The sequence below is a fragment of the Falco biarmicus genome, chromosome 3 (genome assembly GCF_023638135.1).
Source record: "Falco biarmicus isolate bFalBia1 chromosome 3, bFalBia1.pri, whole genome shotgun sequence".
NCBI classification, from domain to species: Eukaryota; Metazoa; Chordata; class Aves; order Falconiformes; family Falconidae; genus Falco; species Falco biarmicus.
This window is the reverse complement of record NC_079290.1, coordinates 57,302,997-57,325,191: the sequence shown is the minus strand read 5'-3', so window position 1 is coordinate 57,325,191 and position 22,195 is coordinate 57,302,997. Positions and strand designations below refer to the sequence as shown.

At 42.4% G+C, this 22,195-nt stretch overlaps 1 protein-coding gene across 1 annotated transcript in view; it reads left to right on the top strand.

Annotated features, from left to right (window-relative positions):
• COLEC12 (collectin subfamily member 12) overlaps positions 1-3,612 on the top strand; it is a 102,124-nt gene extending 98,512 nt beyond the window's left edge. Inside the window, exon 10 of the mRNA XM_056331872.1 lies at positions 24-3,612. Within this exon, the coding sequence (XP_056187847.1) occupies positions 24-43 (20 nt within the window). The 3' untranslated portion in view covers positions 44-3,612. The remainder of the gene's footprint in view (positions 1-23) is intronic.
• Positions 3,613-22,195: the final 18,583 nt, after the last annotated feature.

The window sequence follows — 22,195 nt, the reverse complement described above, 5'->3', positions numbered from 1 at the left end:
TTTTCTTTTCTTTTATACTGTAGGGCAAATATTTGGAGTGTAATAGGCTGTGACTTTACAGATACCTACATATTATGGAAATTTACTTAAAGAAGAAGAAAATCCTGGGAGAGAGCAACATTGCCTACCAAAATTGAAAAAAACAAACAAACAACAACAACAAAAAAACAACCAACAGAAGCAAGCGCTGAAAACTGGTTTAAATGCATAAAGTAATTCAGCAGCAACTCCTCTCCAGCATCATGCAATTATTCAAGGCCTTTCAACTCACAGCATCAGGAAATACCGTTGGACTAAATCTGTTACAAAATTTTCTTTCCAACCGTAACCACATACATAAGCAACTTGTGTCTTCTGAGAAAAGACATTCTGTCAATCTGAGTAAGACTGTTGGTCACCCATATAGAAAAACATATAAAGTAACTGTGTAAACAGTATGTTTCATCTGTTAAAATCCCAAATGTAGGAAAATTATACAGATACACGAATATATAGATTTATATAAATATATATATATAGTCCAACTCTTATCAATAATATGGAATATACTTTTAAGAGCTTTTAAAACTTTGTATTTTTGTACAAAATATTTGCTTTTTACAATTGTTCTCTTTTTTACTGACTTTTTTTACAAATATAGTGCACAGGGGCCAAAGAAAACAATAAAGGTACTAATAATTCATTAAGGTTTGCTGTCAGGCCTAGCTCAGCTATAGAGAAATATTTTCCCAGTTAGAAATGTTTGTACTTTCCCAGATGGTTTTTCTGGTAAATAACTTTTTAAGCAGATTTTAGATAGTGTTTGCCTTATTATATGCAGTCTGGTCTGCATGTATAACAATTGACTAAGGACTAGATACTCAGAGCTCTGATCACAGCCAGTGTTCCATCAGGGTACTATGCAAAGACCATGTTAATAAAAACTTTCCCTTCCTTCCTTCCTTCCTTCCTTCCTTCCTTCCTTCCTTCCTTCCTTCCTTCCTTCTTTGCTGCCTGCCTGCTTTTTCCACCTGCCTGCCTTCTTTCCTGTCTGCCTGCCATCCTGCCTGCCTTCGTGCCTGCCTTCTGCTCATGAGAAAACGCCACAGAAGTAAATCACCAGCTTTTAAGAATGACTTTGAAATGTTTCCATTCTTCCTTCTCACAGGGAATTCTACCCCAGTAGGTGCTAGCCATATTGCAAGTCAAGCCCAGATGAAATATTTTATGAAAACTGAAACAAAGGAGCTGCACACACTAAAATGTTTCTTTTTAAGACATTTCAAAATTTGGTGAGAAAAAATAGGCCATACTTGGAAATGTCTAATCAATTTGCATTCTCCAAAGTGCTTTGTAAATTGGCATCTCTGTTTTCTTGGACCAGTACTTCTCTCCCAAACATACTAGAAAATAAAATGTGCTGCAAAACAGAAGGCAGTGTGGCTAATGAGATGATATCATCATCCAGCCAGTTTCCTCCATGGTCCCATGAGCCGTTGTCTAGGCAGCAGTGCTGCTTATCAGGAATTTAAAAAATTAGCAACCAGTTAAAGTTCATTAGCAGAAACCCTTGTTTCAGTTCCCAGGTTTTGTGCTCTGCATGGCCACATGCTATACCACAAAGGAAGTTGTTTTGCCTTCTTGGGAAGGAGAGTTGTTTTTCCATTGCTTTCTGACCTGCCGTTTACCTTGGCCGATGCAGATAAGTTTGCTGAAATACTCCAGCTCTGTTGGAAAGAGACAAGATTTTGTACTTCAGATGTTCAAGTATTGCTTCTAATACCAACTAATAAAAGACTGCTGCTTTCCTATATCCTACATTCCCTCCAGTGTTCATTCAGGGGGGATGGCTTTTTGATTTAAACTAATTTTCTTACTGAAAATGTGCAAAATGATGCATTTGGGAATCTTTCCTGTGGAGCATATTAGATATGAGACAGGAAAAACATGAAAATTGCATGTTTGATTAAAATTGAAAGGTTTGTGTATTGCAGCTGCAGAAACTACATGTTGAAGGCAGGGCTTTTCTTCAGTCTGGATTTCCTGACACTTTTCTTTTGGCTTTTTCATCAGGTTTTGAATACAATATGATTCTGCCATACACGCTGTCATGCTGTACCTAGAAGTTGTGTGTAGATACATGCTGTAGTGTTTACATATATATTTGCACAGTGCCCGTGGAGATAATGTTAAACTGCTATTTCTGGATAACGGGGTGCAAAACTGTTACTTTGTACACCCAGAGACCCTCACAAATCCTGGTGAGTGGAGCTTCACAGAGCCACACTGAATTAGAAACACTGTTTTGAATGTTTGCTTATTTAGGTGAAATAAGCCCATTCTGAGCATCTGCCACGTTAAATGATGTTCTTCCTGCTTTTTACTGATGTGATAGACTTCTGTTGACAAAAGAAGTTAATGAGAAACCTCTGTGTAAGCCCTTAGCTGTACTGCTTCCTTACCCCAATTTCATCCTCCTCTTACTTCAGCAGTAGCAGTGGTGGTACTTATCAAGATGAGATGATCCAAAGTCATCTAGTGTCCTCCAGTCGCTCTAAAGAGATTTTCTGCACAGTGGTGATCAAGAGCTATAGCTGTGCTTACACCTGCACAAGGTTACAGAAATGGCTGTTTAGCAGGGGTAGCTGCTTAGTTCGTTGAAAACTAGCACAGCAGCTATGCTAAACTACAAGCAGTCGGATGGCCTTAGCATGGAAATAACTACTGAACTAGCACAGTTTACGGACGCACCATGTTTATGGATTAAATACTCATTTCAAAGAGAATTTCTGTACTAGATTGTAATTATCTATAATAATACTCTAATTGTCCACCTTTAACAGAGAAACAAAATGTGCCTGGGCTCAAACTCTGTTCACATTTGAAGCAAAGCATGTCGCATTAGGCAAAGCTAGCTGGAGAAGGATGCTGCAGTTGTGTTCCTGGCGTGTCCAGTCATCCTTAAAATCTGGCCTGGCTGGGCTGAGATAGACCTTCCTTGTGACCCAGTATTCCCGCAGGAGGGAAACGGAGGTGTCAAACGGCAACAAAGACAGACATCGCTGGAAGGACCAGAGGAATGTTACAGAGCTCAGGAGCGTGTCACAGAAAGGAGAGATTGGCAGGGGTGCAAGCAGGACACCAGGAAGGGCCAAGAAACTGTCATGAAAGTCAGAGTTGCCACACAGGGTCTGGAAAACATCCCCTTTAAATCTGCTTTCTGTATAGTTTGAGCGATAATGCAGGTTGTATGGAAAGCTTTAAGCGATAGGAAATTATTTTGTCCCAGCTCGAGTTTTGGCTTTCCTTCTTATGCACAAATACTGTAACTTGGCATACTGCGTGCACATTTCCATTGTCCTTTTTCTTGCTTCCCATCAAACTAAATGCAAGTTCTTATACCCTGGCAAGCACTGGGACTGTGGCAAGAAGGGGAGGGGAAGGCAGAGAGGGTGCAAAGGCATTGTGATTTACATCCAGTGCTGGATTTCTTAATGGCATTTCTGACTTGTTTCATTTATTTATTTGGAAACACCTTCAGCTGATTAGAGCTTATAAATCTCAAACTCTCATCCCTTTTGATGTCTATAAATAATACCTGCAAATGTTCCAATAAAGGAAGCACTAAGTGGAGACATGGAAGTGAATGTTGTTTACTTTGTGCATGTTAGTGTAACCAAGAGAGATGTGGAGCCAGAAGCACTTGTAGGTATTAAAAATCAAACCGTTGAAAATTATTTTCATTAAAGCCTTCCTTCTCACTTACATCATCCTAGTTCTAAGCGTGACTGTAACCATTTTATCCCTTAATTGCAGTTTTAGTGCATTGTTCTTGCAACACCTAGGTGCTAGAAACTTGGTTTTAAAGGTGTGAGCTGAACAAGACCTTTAAGGTCTTAAGAAGCAAGGACTCCCTCTTGCAATTCACTGTCCTAGCACGCAAAGCACCTCAGATGGGCCCCCAAGTGAAGGATGCTTTGAGCAGAGCAGGATCAGTCCCTAGATTAGCCATTATTGTATCTAGCTTAAATCGGCTGTTTATATGGCTAATCTGATCTTGCTGATTCTCTCATATGGCTGACCTCCTCTTTTAATTTTCTGTTCCTGGCAATAGCTCCTGTTTTTACCAAGTAGCAGGAACTAGAACTCTGATCACTGGCTGTCAGAGGAAACCACTCAGCGATGCGATGCGTAGGGGAAAGGCAGCCAAGTCGATTCACGTGTGAGAAAACAAAACCACTTTTCCCCAGTGTAGCTTCCTTGGTTAAAAGCACAGAGGTTCACACAGATGTAGCATCCAAAGGGAACAAAATGTCTCCAGCCCCAGCGTCCAGACTTGCTTTGATTTTTCCCTCACACTTCTGCGGATGTCTCTGTGTGCCCTGGAGGTGTTTGCTCCTCTGTGAACACCCTGCCCCTGGAGCAGGCTCTGCGCTGCTGCATGCGGGCGTCAGAGCTCACAGGGGTGCAGGAAGGCAGTGGGACAGCCGCCTATGCCTGGCACTCCCCAACACTGGGACACCCTGCTTCTCCCAGGGCCTGGGCAGGAGTGGGAGAAGGAGGCTCCCGGTGCTTACCCACACTCACTCAGAGGTAGTTTGTGTATCTATAGGTAGGAAAGCACACTGCCTTATGGACAAAACCCTTGTTCCCCAGAAACCGGGCCTTCCTAAAACCAAAATCAATTTGTTCATTCACTGTTTCCACATCATTTTTTCCATGCTGTTTAGTGAAAAGGAAAAAAACTCAAAACACTTGGCTAAAACATTTTTGAAAGTTCTCATGTGTTTTCTTTCTTACGATGGAATACGTTTGTTTTTTCTTTCCATCTGGCTCAGAGATGAAAAAAACATTCTTTGATTTCTTTTTCAAAATAAACTCAGTGTAATGCTCCAAAATTTGCGTAATTTTTTTTTTATCATACCAGTACAATAAAAGCAAATCACTATGTAAATAATGCTCTTTTTAGAGAAGACCATGCGTGCTGTGAGGATTTTCTTACCCAAAGGGCTTCCCAGAGGCATGTCAGTATTGTAAGCCCCATCTTGTGACTGGAGAAAAAAGGAAATTTTCAAGAATATAATTAATTTTGATGTCTCAGTTTGGCAGATTTTGGTTTTATATGTTAGGAAGGAAATTTTTAGAGGTCATTTTTTTGAATGAAACCAACGTCGACATAAAGCAAATTAGTTTTCGTAAACCTCAGCGAAGGGAGCAGACTTCTCAATGCCGAATTAAACAGAATGGTGTCTCCCCCACATCACCATGCGTATGGGAGGCGGCCCCTTCTGCTGCTGTTTTGAAGAGCAGAGCTCAGTGTGATCACAGCAGAGCAACATCAGCCTGGTAGAGAGCAATGTCTTCTGTGGGTAAGAGTTAACAAATGACACTAAATTACCAAGAGGCTCCTTGATCAGAGGGAAGAAGGGTAAAGGACTAAGACCATTGACTCCTCTGCAGCCCAACTTCAATAGGTCTTCCAAAAAAGTACCAAGTTCTACTTTAAAAATAATTAGGGGGTTCTTTGCCCCTTTATTAATTTTGGCTGCTCTTCAAAAACTTTATTAAGAATCATCTTTTAATAACCAGCGTGAATGCAATTATGTCCAGTTTAGACACATTTGTTCTCATTCCAGTGCTGCCCTTTAATTTAAATAGCATCTCTCCTGGGACTGTCAAGCAATTGTAGTGGTCAGTGTGGAGCCATTCATCTGGAGATGCAGTAAGGGATGGTTGGGAACAAACAACGGGAAGCCCTTACAACAGCGCCTGGCTTTGGTCCCATCGTCCAGCCCCACAAGGGATTATCTGAGGACATGCTGGGCTTCTTGCTGAATGGTGGAAGTTTCTGTACTCTTGTTAGTACTGCTAGAGGATAGGGAGCAAAAAAATGGGTATAGAGGATGGTTTCCTGCTGAATTAAGAGTAGGTTACAAGTGCTTAGCTTTTTATAAGCATTTTTTTTAAGGCATTTCAGAAATCAGTCTGTAGGTCTGAGTTTAAGCACACTTATTCTGGCTTTACACCAGAGCAGAATCTAACTGCAGGTCAGACCTAGGCCCTTTATCTTCACGAGATTAAAATCTCCCATTCAGAGATTAGCATGTGACTTCTTTTTCTGATCTATCTGTCCTGCCAAGACACAATTCCACAGCTCAGGCATTGGTGTGGTTCCAGGCTCTGAAAATTGCTTCCAAACTCCCCGCATTTGCAGTTGTACTCCTGCCAGCTTTGCCAGAGGTCCTGCTGGTGGAAGCTGCAAGTCTGAAATGTGACTTTGGAAGAAGTTTGTTCGGGAATCCCTCTCATTCAGAAGTCTGGGCATATTGCAAAGATGACATTTTCTTAATTCCAGCTCTATTACCCGCACTCATATAAAACAGATGATGAATTATTTTTCTGAATGGCAACAGTGTATTTTTGTCCACCTTTTTTTAATGTCAAAATAAAAGTCTAGAAGTGGAAATCAGACAAAACATCCCTTGGCATTGCAGTATCCCACTGCAGCAGGCAAATAATATTCCTGGATTAATGCCTGTGAGAACGGCATGAACTGATATTTGAACAGCAGACAGCTTGTCATCTGCTTGTGGAAGCAAACAACTGCAGGTACAGCCTTCTTGCTGATCCTTCTTCTGATGGGCAGGTGGAACCCTGCAGTGTTTCAAAGAAACTGGGAGACAAAGAGAGAGGAAAGGTAAAGAGAGAAGAGTTGAGGACAGAAAGGGAGCAGAGAGAAAGGGAAAGGGATAGGGAAGAGAAAAGAAATAGATGGAGAATGACTGAGGAGGAAAATCAACACTGATGTTCTCATCATGGTTTCTAGTAAGATCAACCACAAAGGAGCTCTCTTCTCAGAAACAATATAACAGGGCACTGTCGTGGTTCTCATAATTCCCATTCTTGGTTGTGAAAAGACTACCTCCTTGCCTTGTGAGAAAAGCATGCCGTTCAGTCGGTGCCTGAAGTCATGTACTACTTTCCCAGCACAAACAAAAATTCCTGGTGGCTCCAAGTCTCCAGGGAGCTGGGTTGGGGCTTTTGTTTTGGTGGTTAGTTGGTTTTCGCTACGTGTCCTTTTCCTCCTACACAAGTTTTGAAACACGGAATGTTTTCTACTTTTATTAGAAGTACAGAGCTGTATCAGAAGTACAGAGCTCAACTCTGGAAGAAAGAACATACAGCAGATCTCCAAGCAATGAAACAATGTCTGCAGTGGGAAATAGGTCCACACCAGTATTTGGACTCGTAACTCCTATTTCCGTACTAAACTGTCATTGGTATCTGTATTGAACAGGTGCACTTTATGAACAGTCAAACATGCATCTTTAATAATTGTAATAAACAGCAGAAATGTACAGATGTTGAAAAAGAGGAATTATTAAAACAAAAAGGAGGTAGTTCAGTTTTTAAAAAAGACATAGAATTTGAAAAAAGATTGTTGAATTTGAACACCAGAGACTGTTCAATGTCAAATACCCAAGTGCTTGAATTGGTTTTAAAGGTGGCATTTTTGAATGAGCGCTCACTGGCTTTCCCCAGTTTTTAACTTTAAGGGGCAAAACTTGGAGCCTCCAGTGGACTCTCAACAGTCACCACTTGGTGATTTCAAGGAAAAAATAATAATTTCAAAGGTAGATCAGATCTCTGTACCTGTTTTATCCAGATTAGCCATGTTAGGAGTAGGAAACTGATCCAAAGTCCGGGTCAGGGCTCTTTACTAGCTGAAAACAACTCTCTCCTCCTGTGTTTTGCAACGTTAGATAAGGAAGAACACTTCTAAACATAGTTTCACTGAAGTATTACTGACAGCACTTTATTTCTTTAGCAGACATCACCACGAGGTCTCCCAGTCTGCGTCTATCTCCTGGCATTTTACATATGAGAAAAGTCTAAAAATTAAATAAAACAAGAAAAAACACAGGCAGAACAGCTGATGTTCTACCCAGACAAAGCTTTGAATGAAAGCCATTATGATGGGGCAGACTGCAATTGAAAATCCATTTACATTTTCAAGTCTGATTCCAACTGTAAATCTCAGGTTATATACATGACAGATTAAAAGACTCTGGCCCCACTACACTTCTCCCTGGCAAGAGAAAAACCATCTGCACAGCATCACTCATGGTTGCTTCAACCCTGTAGGTACACATTTTTAAAGGACAGAGTGGAATGTTTTTTCATTTCCTTTCCCTTCATTTTCACATGCAGCAAAATCACATGCATGGCATTTTCCCCAACTCTATGGTAGTTGGCACACTGGCTAAGGAGATCAGTGTGTGTTTTGATTTGCTATTTTCCCTCGATTTGAGGAGCTACTGCACTATTTCCTTTGTAATCACACTAGCCAGGGTAAAAAACCTGTACGAATATATGGCTGTGAAACCAGGCAATAAAGCCAGGAACACTGCTCTTTTTCCAAGCACAGAAAGAGTCAAAAAGAGCTTACACCATGTAACAGGCTGCACAAACTCATCTGCAGCTGTCTCCCCCAGCACTCTGGGCCCCGTGCTCCTCACACCATGGGTAAGAGATGAGGGGTGACAGTCCTTCCATGTGGAGAGCCAAGAACAAGCTTCCTGGAGTCCCAGCAAGCCTTGTTTTGACAGTTTAACCTCCGGCTGAGAAGTACATGGCTCTTGCACCACAGCTATTGAGGAGGAGCTCCCCCACCATGGCTGGTGCTGCAGCCACAGGTATTTCCATACCCAGAGACCCCAGAGAGCACTGGGCCAGCTATTACCCAGTTTGCACGGTTCAGCCCTAATTTTTTAAGATATTAAGAGGAAGATGGAGAAACCAGGTAAAGGATCTGAAGTTCTGCTGCAAAAAAAACCCCAACAAGACCTAGAACAGGTTAATTCTTAGATCATCAGGTAAAATATGTGACAAGTAGAACTTAAGGAAAATATATTATTTGCTGTTATTTATTATTGGTGTGATCAGGACTGTACAGGCACTAGAAAGGAGCACACACCATGCACTTCTCCGCCATGTGAGACGACATATTTGAGGGGTCACAAAGTGCAGTACCCATGGGAAGGCAGAATCAGACCAATTGCTTTTGTTCAAAAGAGATCACTGCCTAAGAAAACAAACGCAGAGAGTAAGGGATTTATTTAGGGACTTACTCATAGGTGCTTTGTGCTCAGGACCATCTTCTTCCACTGCCAAGGGTATGGTCTCAGGCTGTGTCATGTATGCCACCCTTGTGTGAACATGTCAGCTACCCCACAGCATGCAGTACCTGTGGTTAGGTGACATCAGAGAGTGCTTGGCAAACATACCACTAATGCCACACAGCACCACAGAGAACCTTGGCCTGATTTAGTTTGGTTCATATGATAATAAGAGTATAATGGCATAAACAGATTAAATTCTAGAGCATGAAGAGAGTGTACTTGAAAAGTATTAATTGAAACATCAGCTGAAGGACTTTCAAGTTGGCTTCTAACTCTGCAATTTATATAGCAGGCCAAATTATGTCATTTACATACCAACCAGAGAAGGAAGAAAAAAAAACTTATTTAAGTTTCCTATTTAGGAAAGAGCACTGTGATGAGTGTAACACTTCAGCTCTTGAGTTTAATGGAGAAGCAGTTGGTTTTAGTCGTGCTTATACTGTGGTTGTGAGTGACTGTGAGTGTCACCATGCAGCAGTACCAGAAAAATGACTGGTAAAAAGTGCTCCAGAGTCTTAAAAAGTGCTATGGGGTGAGCAGGGAAAGCTTCTTTCTTCTTATGGGGAAGAAGAAAAAAGAGAGGATTTAGAATTATATTAATTTCACTAGCAAATTGAAAGACCACATTACTGTTGTAACTAGAGGGATGTACATGGAAGGAAAAGCAACCAGACTTACACTCAACAGACCCACTCCTAGGCCATCCTTTCTTGACGAACCAACTTAACAGGGAGGACAGGGCATCCTGAACAGGCAAGAGTCACATTCAAAAAATTAAAGGCACTTGTGGTATTTAAGGGTATTACTAAGGCCAATTCAGACTGAGCTCACTGAAGGCAGTATGGCCACTCTGAAGCCTACATTGCACTTTGTAGGTCAAACAGCCATGGCTGCCATGGGAAACAAAATTTGCCAAGAATATTGGCTTCTTTTGTCTTGTTTAGTGACCTTTTACTTTCTTCCAAACTAGTGTAGAATAAACTTGCACTAAACCATATGCTTTAATAAAACAAAGTATTGATTTTAAAATAGACTGTACCATGCCTAACCAGGAATTACTGAATGCCGTTGCAGTTTAAGCAGCAGAAGCTAGAGATATGTTTTTCACCTTTCAGGAAATCAGGTGGAATTTGTGTGTTTTAAAAACTCTGTAGTCTGACAACAGAAGATTTACCCAGAAGATGTCCATCCCTCTACTGCACAGATTCTCTGCAAACATAGTCTCTAGGGTCCTTTCTCTAGGGGAATCAACCAGATTGAGTCCCATCTTGTACTGCTGTCATGCAAGATTTCCATGTGCTGCAGTCTATCACAAAAACAGTTCATTTTTCTTCCCAGCTTATCAGATATTTTATATTTTTTTTACTAAATTAAACAGCAGTTTGCTGTCATAATTAAAGCCTAAGCCTGTCAGAGCTGTAGGAGACACAGTACTACTATCAATTTTCTGGATGACATTTGGCAAAGATTTGAAGGCCCAGTGTGGTAAATCACTTAAATTTGTGCTTGGCTTTAAACAGATCACTGGTGTCATTGTTCAGTGTCTAAATGACTCTTCATCCCTGCTTCTCTCACTATTCATCACAGATGCTGATGAAATTTGTCAGCCAAAGAAAGGTTTTGTGAGTATTCTCACACCTGCAAAATACTTTGAGAAGTTGGCAGTAAGATGGACTAGAAATATAAACACCCAGAAAATTCCACTAGTTCACCAGATATTTGTAATCAACTAACTCAAACTACCCTTTGCCTCATTTACCAAACAAACAACAGCTGACCAAACCAACTACAGCTTCGCCTTAAATAAGGTAATGAATAAAAAGCCTATCCTGAGTAGGCAGACAGAAGTTACAGGGCTGGGTTGAGGAGATGGACCTGTGAAAATGGGGGCACAGGAGCAGTGAGGCATGGCAATGTTGACTAGCTGCAAACAGTATCACTGCTACTACAGGAAGGATGATCTCCTCACCAGCATCTCTTGAGTTTCCCTGGGCCAAGTGCTCCCTGCTCAAAAAGCTGGGGTAAGATTTGTGTGTACTGTTTGCTCTGCTTCAGATGGCCTTTCTTGCCATGTGCTTCTCCTTGATTTACACTTTTCTCATGTGAAGGAGACAGAGGTTTTAAAAAAAATCTTTAGATCCAGACCTGCGGCAAGAAGGTGGCCCTTGTGGCTGCTGCTTACTAATCCTGCTTTAAAGAAATTAGTGAGAAAGATATTTTTCACTTTTTTCAGTGGGCTGACTTTGTGTGTTTGGCAGCTCTTTGCATGTATTTCTCTATGTAATGAGCTCCCCATTTTCTTTCCATCCCTGGAAGTGTTCAAGGCCAGGCTGGATGGGGCTTTGAGCAACCTAGTCTAGTGGAAGGTGTCCCTGCCCATGGCAGGGGGGTTGGAATTAGATGGTCCAAAAAAACCTTAAGGTCCCTTCCAACCCAAACCATTCTATGCTTTTCCTACCTACTCTAATGTGAGAGAAAACCAGCTTGAATACAAGGAGACAGTGTGCCGCAGTGATTTACATTGGCAGTTAGAGTCAAAGGCAAGTAAGAAAGTAAAATTACTTCCAGTCCCCCCCAAACTTGTTCTTCCCCCCCAGGAGCCAGGAGAACTCCTGTGTGTAGTGATGACTGTTCTCCTTCAGCTACTTAACCAGTTCCCAGGTCCAGCAAAGCACAGGAACTTGTCTAGGCATTTTTCTTTGGAGCAACCTGCATGTTTCAGATGGCACTTGAATGTTTGCTGGTTTGCTTCAGACTTCTTGTTGCAGACTTTAACTTTTCAGCTTCCTCAACCTATTTCTGAGCAAAGCAAAAACTTCAGACTCTATTTAGTGGCCTGGTGAAACCTTGTTCCTGAATTGCTTTTACAAATTTGTTGCTACCACAGCCCTGAGCACAAGCTCAGACAACTGGTTTAAAATCTGAAACTATAGCTCAGTGTCAGAGATACTGCATACAAACACTCTCATTTTAATTACACAATTACACAATCATGAAATTCCTCAACAATAAAAAAATCTAGTGTCTAGTAACTATGCCAAAACATTAGAGTAGTTAATTTAAGTCTCATTATGAAGTAAGACCCCAGTACCAAATGTTGTGAGGAAACTGAAATTGTGAATAATATGATTGTGAACACACAAAGAATCCAGACTTGTGAGAGTCTGGGGAACCACCCAACCAAAGGGAGGAATTATGGTGACGCTCCAGGTACTACAGTGCTAGCTGTATCTCCTGATGCATGCAGTTTGCCCTCGGTTTATAGGAGAAATTCTCTGTCTCGAGACCATGGCCATGTCCCAGAAAAAGTGAGTAGGCTGATCAGATTTTTCTTTAGTCTTGTAAGAAGCATCTAAAGCGAGCAGGCATCTGGAAGAGCGGCAGATCTGAGATTATCTTGAGCAGGTCAGTTCAGCCATTATTCCTGGGGTGCGGCCTGAAGGAAGGGTGAGTGTGTGCAATGAATGAAAACAGCACCCTGCCAGTACACTGGCCTGCTCTTGGGAACATGGCACGTGAGAAATAGGGGAGATCATTAAGTTATAGCTGTCATTCACATCCATTCCACTTAAATTATGGGACTTAACTGAGTGCCTAAGAGAGAAGTCTACTTGCCTTAAGCTCTCTACAAGGACAACACAGCACTGCAGCATCACTCATCCTACCTAAAACCTGAATCGCCCTTGGTTTTATCAGAAGAGCTGCTCAGGAAGGCTGGGCTCCTCACCTAGGCTTCACAGACAGCCGGGATCTGGGCTTGCTGAAGGAACAGAGCTTACTATGAGATATGTAAGTGAATACAAATTACTAGGTCCTTACCCCTCACCTTCTTTCTTCTCAGTGTGTCTGAGCCTGCCATTCCCACATCTTTTGTAGGAGTGGGTGCTCAAGTGCTTCAAGGCTTTTCTTCTAGGAGGGACCCCAGAAGAAAACAGCCTGTTGGCCACGGCCCCCAGTGATGATTAGGGAGATCTTTCAAGCAGTCTTGCAGACAGAGGGAGCTCTGCTATCAACCAATGCCATTTGTGCTATCAACCACAATTTTGCCATTGTAGGTATTAGTGCTCTCTTTGGTCATTTATTGTCACGTAGCCTGATTCACCTGCTGGGAGACTGGGGAAGACTTGCCATAAGAGTCCCAGGAACCTGCTCACCACATGTCGTGGTCATATGGAGTATGAGGAGCTGGGTTCCATCATCATAGTGAGTTACACCATGGTGATAACACTTGTCGTTCTGGGCCTGTACTGTCATCTTACAGCTAGAGAAACAGCTCACTTTGGTGAAGCTCAGGAAATAATACGTGAGTGCATGTGAGAGTAAACAGCTTTGTTTGCTACTAATGCAGTGTTAAAGACAGCAGGTCTCTTCATGAGCTTTTTCCAGTACTGTATGACATGTGAGGCTGCCTGGAAAAAGACGGCTCCTGCTAGCAACAAGCATTTGGAGATAACTGACAAAAATGTAAACACTGTGCTGATTCCAAGTCTGTTCAGATGTTTTGATTGAACAATACTTCCAGATGCTTTTCCATACTTCAGTAGGTGAACTGTGCTTTAGTAGTTAGACAGTTGCATTAAGACAATGTTCAAAACCAGAAATCCTCTGGGGCATTTATTTCATGGGGAGGCATATTGATGTTGCAGGGATTTTAAAGTGATTGAATTCTCTAAAGCAATGAGTGACTAATTTCCCTTTCAATGAATCCACATATGCTCAGCTTTCACATTTTGAAATGCAGCCAAAGTGACATTCTTTCAGATTTTAAGTTGATATAAATAAAGTATAACAGAGCACCCCAATAGCAAAGTTTATCAATGACACATGCCTTAGTTAGAATTTACACATGGATACAGCTGGATTTTCCACTTTGTCTTCAGCTGGCTCTTAAAGAATGTCATCAGTTGTCGTAAGCTGGCAGTTTCCAGCCACAATCCATCTGAGAGGGTGACACAAGACCCCCATGCACAAATGATCTAGAATGACGTTTAGAGAGCAGCAGACTGAGGTGAAACACAGGTCCACAAAGTGCAAGGTACTTTACAAACCTCCATTTGGGCATGGAGAACTTATGCTTTTTTACAATATCAAAAAACCCCAGATAAAGTAGAAAGGGATATACTAGTGAAGTGAGCCAGGAGATGTGACAGTTTGCTAATTCCCCTTCTGGCCCTCCCTGTGGGATTTTTTTTTTTTTGTATCTTAATAAAATTTTAACCTGTAGACCTTGTAAGCTATTTTAACATATTTAACTGAATTCCACTACAGTTTTTAAAATCATGTTTTTCCATTCCTCCTTTTCTTCATTCTTTGTTGAGGAAAATCAACACATGAGAGCAGCACATAGTGATGATGCAGCACCTAAACTACAAGATCCTAGACTGTGTCTTGTGCTGCAGCACAGGAGAGGTCAGCAGCTGACAGAGCAACAACTTCTGATCTAAAGAATTTGCCCAGATAGTTTTCCTTGGTTTTGGGAGATTTTTGGATTAATTCCTGCTATACAGCCTCAGCAGGGCTTTTCCAGATTGTATTTCTGTAGCTTGAACTACAGGAGTTGATTCCTTCTTTTCCTCTTGCCTATGCATGTAGCAGTGAGAGGTTATTTGGACTGGACTAAACACCAGTTAAGGATCATTTCCTGATTAACCAAGCCTACCCCCACCCCTCCCCAAGCTATTTGACAGCCAAAGGATAAAAGTTTCCAGCATGGTGGATTTCTTCCATTTCAGGGCAAAGCAGGCTGAATGTCTGAGCTAAGATGGGCTCTCCCTGCCTTGAGCTTCTCTTTTATTCCTCCAAGGGCTCCTTCTCTCCCTCTCCACTGAGGCCAGGCTCACCCTCCAGGTCTTCATGTCTCTGACTCCTTCTTGCATCTTACTACTCCCACTCCCTTTGCCAATATCTTTAAGGGTTTCTCACTTTCCTGTCGTCTTCCATCCCACCCCAAGCCTGGAGTTCTGAGCAGCTGTGTTCTCTCACTTCGAATTCATCCTCAAAGAAAAGCTAATTTGCAAAAGCTTATGATCGGCATTAGTTGCCTACCTCTGCCATCTGGTTTTGTATTTTTTTATGTGTATGTTTGAACTAGACTTCAAGTTGTTTGGGGCAGAGCTATATTTTACTTGAATATTGACAAGGAAGGTCAAAAAAAGGATGACAAGGAGGAAGGAATGAGCTTTGGTAGTGCAATCTACAGGAACTGAATCTGCAAAAATTGTATCATTTTTCAGCAGCATAATCACAAAACGACAGCATACTTCAGAATTCATACCAATGGCAGATGTCCCAGGCACTTGGGGGATAGAAACATAGGTACATGGTACAGAAAATGCCTTCCTGCATTCTTTAATAACTAAGCCTGACATTATAAAGCACTCATGAATAAATTAAAGAGGTTCCATATCAGAGTATGCTCAAAATGAGAGGTATGTTGCAAGGAAATTCTAGATTAAAAAATGTCATAGAATCATAGAATGGTTTGGGTTGGAAGGGACCTTAAAGATCATCTAGTTCCAACTCCCTGCCATGGGCGGGGACACCTTCCACTAGACCAGGTTGCTCAAAGCCTCATCCAGCCTTGGCCTTGAACACTTCCAGGGATGGGGCATCCACAGCTTCTTTGGGCAACCTGTCCCAGGGTCTCACCACACTCACAGTAAAGAATTTCTTTCTAATATCTAATCTAAACCTACCATCTTTCAGTTTAAAGCCGTTTCCTCCTGTCCTATCACTACATGCCCAGGATACAGGTGGCTTTCTGGGCTGCAAACACACTGCCAGCTCATGTTGAGCTTCTCGTCAACTAATCCAAGCTTTCTGCTGAACTCACAGTTCCAAGAAATCCAAGAAATATTACTGACTGAGGGAAGGAGCTGCTGATAGCATGATTATTGTGAATAGCAGACAAATGTGTGACACCCTGCTTTTGAAAAAAAGCCAGATTTCTCTAGTATTAATGGCACATTGATAGGAATTTTAGTAAATTCTTTTGGCAACAAAAATGGCACATGTTCTTTGCACTGGGATAAAACAATATATGGTAACTGATTTCACAAACTGATACTAATGACACCCAGATCTTGATGATAAATACAAAAGAGTAATTTGAAGGTAGCTAATAATACTATTTGAAAACACTTAATGGACTTTTATTTCTGTGGAATATTAATATTTATGTACAAATATTGTGTATGTTGATAACTATGATGACAATAAACCATATAGAAATAGTACAAAATTTTAGACACAGGCCAAAAAAATAGTCCTTTTTCCTAGCTTGCCATGTAGAATTAATGATGAAAAAGGGAGTAATTCAGCTCCTGGGTTTTGGGCTGTTGCAGGTATCTAGCCACAGTGTGTTGTCTGATAATCTCTTGTTAGAATAGTACAGTTTGTTTGGCTCAATGTAGATGACGACAATGGATTCTAGTCTGGGCAGAATCAGCCCATGAGTGCCTTTAGCATGCTGCAAAAGCATACTCCATGCTCTCAGCTTCCACTGACTCACATTTTTATTCTACTCTGTCAAAACCCTGGTCTTGATCATCAAAGCCATTAGTGGGTGATGCTGATTGCCATTTGTGACCATATATCCATCTATATGTAGTGTGGCAGAATTCTAGGACAACTGTGATAATAAGTCCCATGTCCTAGATGAAAGATGAGAAGTAGAAAACCCAATCATTCTCACATTCACTTGTGGAGCGGTCTTCCATGTGAATCCAGGGGAATGAACCCTTTCTAGGTACCCTTACCAAGTTATTTGAAAAATGCCACCAAAATATATTGGTGAAATATTTCTGCTGTAACTGGCATGACAGAATGGGATCATATAATATAATTCCCCAGCCATTTATTCAGGAAATTGAGAAGAAACCCAGAGAGCATTACATGTAGCAGAACATCATCATGAGAGTTAACAAGTATAAAAGTTATAGGTATGTTCTGGTGAAAAGTGTAACAAATGGTAAAAAGTGTAAAAAGTGTAATAAAAGGTAGAGAGATTCTCTGTTACACTCTTTTGAAAAATGTAATTTAATTTTTTCTGAGGGGCTACCTTTTGTGTTAATCTAGTTTCTTCTTCATCAGTCCACACATTATTAATTGTATCTCACAGTCAGTAACAAACTAAAGTGGCTGGCAGGATGCCACCTAAAAATTAGGTGTCAAAGGTAGTACAGCTTGTATTCCTAATTGTTAAAAGATGAAAGTGTTTTTTTGTGCAACTTCCCACATCTGGTTTGGAAATAACAGGTAAGCTACTTAAAATAGGCTAACAGGGCAATTTATCTACCTTTCATGCCAGTCCTTCTACACAGAATTTGTCGACATCCCAACATGAGTAGTAACAACTCAGTGTTGATCTCCTCTCTGCATGACATCTATAAGAAAGATCCTTTCTCTGCATGAGATCCTCCCCACCACACCTCCCTGCCACATGACATCTATGAGAAAGTAACAAACACTGTTCTAAACAGAGGAAAAATTCAGGATCAAGCAAGAGGTGGCTGTAAATCGCAGTGGTAACTTTGTTCTTCCTCTTCATCTGTTCCTTCCCCAAGAAAAAGAAAGTCCTCATTTATGCTGCACTCGCTCACAAATGCCTTGTACAGCCTTTCAGCATGCCAGCAGTCCTCCTCTCTGCTCATGTTCAGCACCAGTCTTGGCTTAAGGAATATCTGTATTCTAAAAAAGACTCCATTTACTTTGGCAGTACCTCCTTAGGACACTTGTAATTGACTTTCTACTGTTCTTGCAGAAGTTTAAAACTTTTTTTTTAACCTATTCAGAGAGCTCTTCTCTGTTTCTTTCTCAGACAGCAAGAGGTGGGGGCTAGAGTAATCTCAAATGATTTATTTAGAATGGCCTGTTATTCAGTCGATAATTTGGTTTAATGCTTCAAAATAAGAGACATGAAATAGTGGAAAAGCCTTGTAAAAAAACAGGTAAACTTTTTTCCAAGCCTGAATAAGTAATATTCAGCATGTCTCACAGTACATGCAGGTGACTCATTCAAAATGATAGAGCTCCCCGTGGAGCCTATTCTGAATGTTCTGAAGCCCCTTTCCCCGTGATTCGAAATGAATTGGCACGGCTCTGACATATCGCGCCTTTTTAGGCAGTGTCAAACAGTAGCTCCAGTTACAGCTGAAGTGACACGCTCGGGGCTGGTGGCGACCCTCCCGCTCCCCTTCGCCGCCCAGCGCCGGCGCCAGCCGCCCGGGCTGCCCCTCACGCCGCGCCTGCGTCTTCTGGGCAAACACTTCCCTCTGCCGGTACCAAAACTCGCTACAGCCACACCACCTAGGAAAAACATCTATCCTTTCAGGCGTTATTTCAACTATTAAAAAATAATAATTTTAATTTTAGTATTATTTGCCTCTTCCGGTACGGACGGGATATTGGATGTTTGAGCTTTCTCCCACCTATGAACAAGTCTGGCAGCGCTCGAGCTCTTTGGCCGGACGCCAAACAGCGTGCTTAGAAGACCTGGGAAACCACATCAGGGCTTGGCTTTCTCTCAGTTGTCTGAATTATAACACAGGCTGAAGCGATGGCAGTCCTTTAGCCTGCACAAACAAACAAAAAAAAAAACCCCAAACCCGAAAACTTAGCAATGATGGACATTTTCTAATGATCCTAATAATCCTGTTTACACCCTCCCCTTGCAAGCAACTTTGCTGATTCAAAGGTTTTCTGCTGCCTCCTACACCTATCCCCCAAAACGCACATTTAACCCCACACTGCCTTGTCCCAGATGGCTTTGCTGCTGGAAAGGTTCCTAGAAGCAATGCAGACATAAACAGCTGAGTTTGCACAGACCGTGGGCAGGCGTGGATGAGCTAACCCTCTGACCCAGCCAGCTCAATGCAAAGCATATGTGTGATCCTCTCTGCCAGCAAGGCAGTAAGGGCTCGTCGAAGCTTGCTGGTGCACAGTGGGGAAACGCTGGAGCCTCCAGCCTGCAAAGCTGGATGCAGGAAAGGATTTCTGCTCTTAGCCGGTTAATAGAAATCAAAGCATATACTGGAGCACTGCATGCAGTAACCAGGGGACACCCCAGCTAAGCGTGTTGCCTTCAGGGATTCAGAGATAACAGCAGAAGAGAACTGCTGAAATGCTCATGTGAAGAGCCAGAGCTGGGCAGGAGGGCTGCCTGCACTTGTCATGCTTCAGACAGCATAAACGGCCGAAAGCCTGAGGTTAAAGTACTGGAAAAGTGCAAGATCCACAATATGGAGGGCTTCAGTGCTAAGCAGAACACCTTGCACTCTCCTCGTGATTTAAAAGATAAATGACTACTAAAAAAGGAGAGTTAAGAAGAGAAAAAAAATTGGCTGGTTAGGCATCTGCCATGCTGACCAATTCAGCAACCTAAAAGAGTACAAAAATTGCCAGTATTTCTCTTTCCTGAGACAAAATATAGCTACTTGTAACTCAACTGAAAGCAATGTTCTTTCTTAAAAAACAGCCACTTGTAGCTTACCTGAAAACAATGTTTCTGCACAAAAAGTGGCCGTTTGCAATTCAGAAATTCCAAGCAATGTTCCTGCTCCTTTCAGAGTTTCCTTGGTATTTGTTAGGCTAACACATTGCACGTTGTTACTGGTTTCAATGTGGTACCATACCTGGGTGGGGAAATACATTGGTGTCTGCAACTTATCCATGCACTGGTGAGGATGGCGAGGTCAGGGCAAATAAGAAACCTCTCCACCAGCCTTTCCATGAGACCATCATAGCTGTGTGTAAAAGGCAGATGACCACTGTGTTTACCATGAGATTTAGCTAAGAAAAAGTTACGGGATGAGCTCATGTGTGTTTGAATCAGGGCAGACTTGGCTTCTTCTGACAGCAAAAGTGGGAAGGGACACAGGAAAATGAAACTGTCTTCCATGCCATTCAGCAGAACAGGATTCTGTGCATATTTCATACATATTTTGCATAGTGTCAACCCTGTGCTGTCTTTATATGCTGGTATCATCTAAAAAAGAGAAAACACATCACCTAGGGTAAGACTCATCTCACCTAACCTTAGCTGGATAAATCAGATCATTGTGGTGAATGCGGAGAAATAGGCATTGGCAGGGTCATATCCCTCCTCTGCCTTAACCCAGATGCTTTACGCTGAGAAAACTCATGCCTGAGAGATGCATCTAAGCCTCCCTCGCCCCATTCGGTACAAAGGACATCTCAGCACAGACATCTACGGGGCGGAGAGGTGAATCCCACTGTTACTTTCTATGGATGCAATTCATGTCGCTAGTGCTGTTTTAGATGTGGAAGGGCACTGCCTGCCCTTCAGCTGCTGCTTCAGAAGGATGCAGGTTTCATGGCTCCCACTTTAATGTTAGTTATGTATAGATATCCCAATACCCTGAGATGTTCAAGATGGCACGGGGCACATTTCTTGTGAATTGCTCCCTGTATTTCTAACAATGAAGTATAACAGGCTGGGGTTTAAAAAGCTATTTTCATTATGAAAATTGGATAACTTGTGACAAACTTTTGCTCTTTTATATCCTGGGGGGGGGGGGGGGGGGAGGGAGGGAAGAGGAGATTCCAAATAAATTTAAAATAAATGAGACAATGTTTTGTTATTTAAAACTGGGGGGGGGGGGGGGGGGGGGGAGACGAAGGCAAATTAATGGCAAGGAGGAGGACAGAGGTTTTAAAAAACGAACTGTTAATCGAATAATACCAGAATATTTCAGATTTAAATCTATCATATAATTGCGCTTGATTTTCTCAATTTACATGGGGGAAAAAAAAGGAATACAGAAATATTTCCAGCAAAATTACACTTTTCATGATCATATAATCGTAGAACGGTTTGGGTTGGAAGGTGCCTTCAAAGATTGTCTAGTCCAACCCCCCTGCAATGAGCAGGGACATCTTCAACTCCATCAGGTTGCTCAGAGGCCCGTCCAGCCTGACCTGAATGCTTCCAGGGATGGGGCACCACCCCTCTGGGAAACCTCTTCCAGTGTTCCACCACCAGCATTTTAAAAAATTCTTACTTTTATTGTCTGAATCTACCCTGTTTTAGTTTAAAACCATAATCCCTTGTGCTAGCGCAACAGGCCCTACTGAAGGGCCTGTCCCCATCTCCCTTACAAGCCCCCTTTAGGCACTGGAAGGCCACAATAAGGTCTCCCCGGAGCCTTCCCTTCTCCAGGCTGAGCAGCCTCAGCTGTCCCAGCTTTCCCTCACAGGAGAGGTGTTCCAGCCCTCTGACCATGTGTGTGTTCCTCCTCCGGACCCGCCCCAGCAGGTCCCTGTCCCTTCCAGTGCCGAGGCCCCAGAGCTGGAACAGCGCTGCGGTGGGGTCTCACCAGAGCGGGGCAGAGGGGCCGAACCGCCTCCCTCGACCCGCTGGCCACGCTTCTTCTGGTGCAGCCCAGGGTACGTTTGGCTGCCCGGGCTGCCAGCGCACGCCACCGGCTCATGTCCAGCCTTTCATCCACCAGTGCTCCCATGTCCATCTCCACAGGGCTGCCCTCAATCCCTTCATCCCCCAGCCTGTATCAATACTGGGTATGATGGTCCATATTTCCTTACAGCAATTATATATTTTTCACTGGAACTACAGTAACCTCCTCAGATAGAATATGGGACCTCAGTAGGACCTCAAAATAATTTCGCTAAGCTCAAAGTCTGTGTCCATAGGAGTCATCTCCCATGAAATGGGACCTAAGTGCACTTCTCCCTTTGGTGGTAAGAAACCAGTGGTTCAGCTGCTTGGGGAATCACAACCCAAAGCAACTAGAAATGGACAATCAAAGGCTACTGAGAAAGAACACTGCTTGTGTTGAGAAATCTTCCCTTGCAGAGCCCCTAGGGTTTCTGGCAGACCAGTGCTCCCCGCCCAGTGATTTGGGACCGGCAGTACAAATGGAAGAAGCCTACCTTCATCAAAGAGCATAGCTTTGTCTTTTTGGGGGTCAAGTAAATTCATGTAATGTTGCAAACACAGATTCGCTGTGTTGAGGAATTTAAGGGCAGCCACACACCCAGGAACATGGTGAAAGATG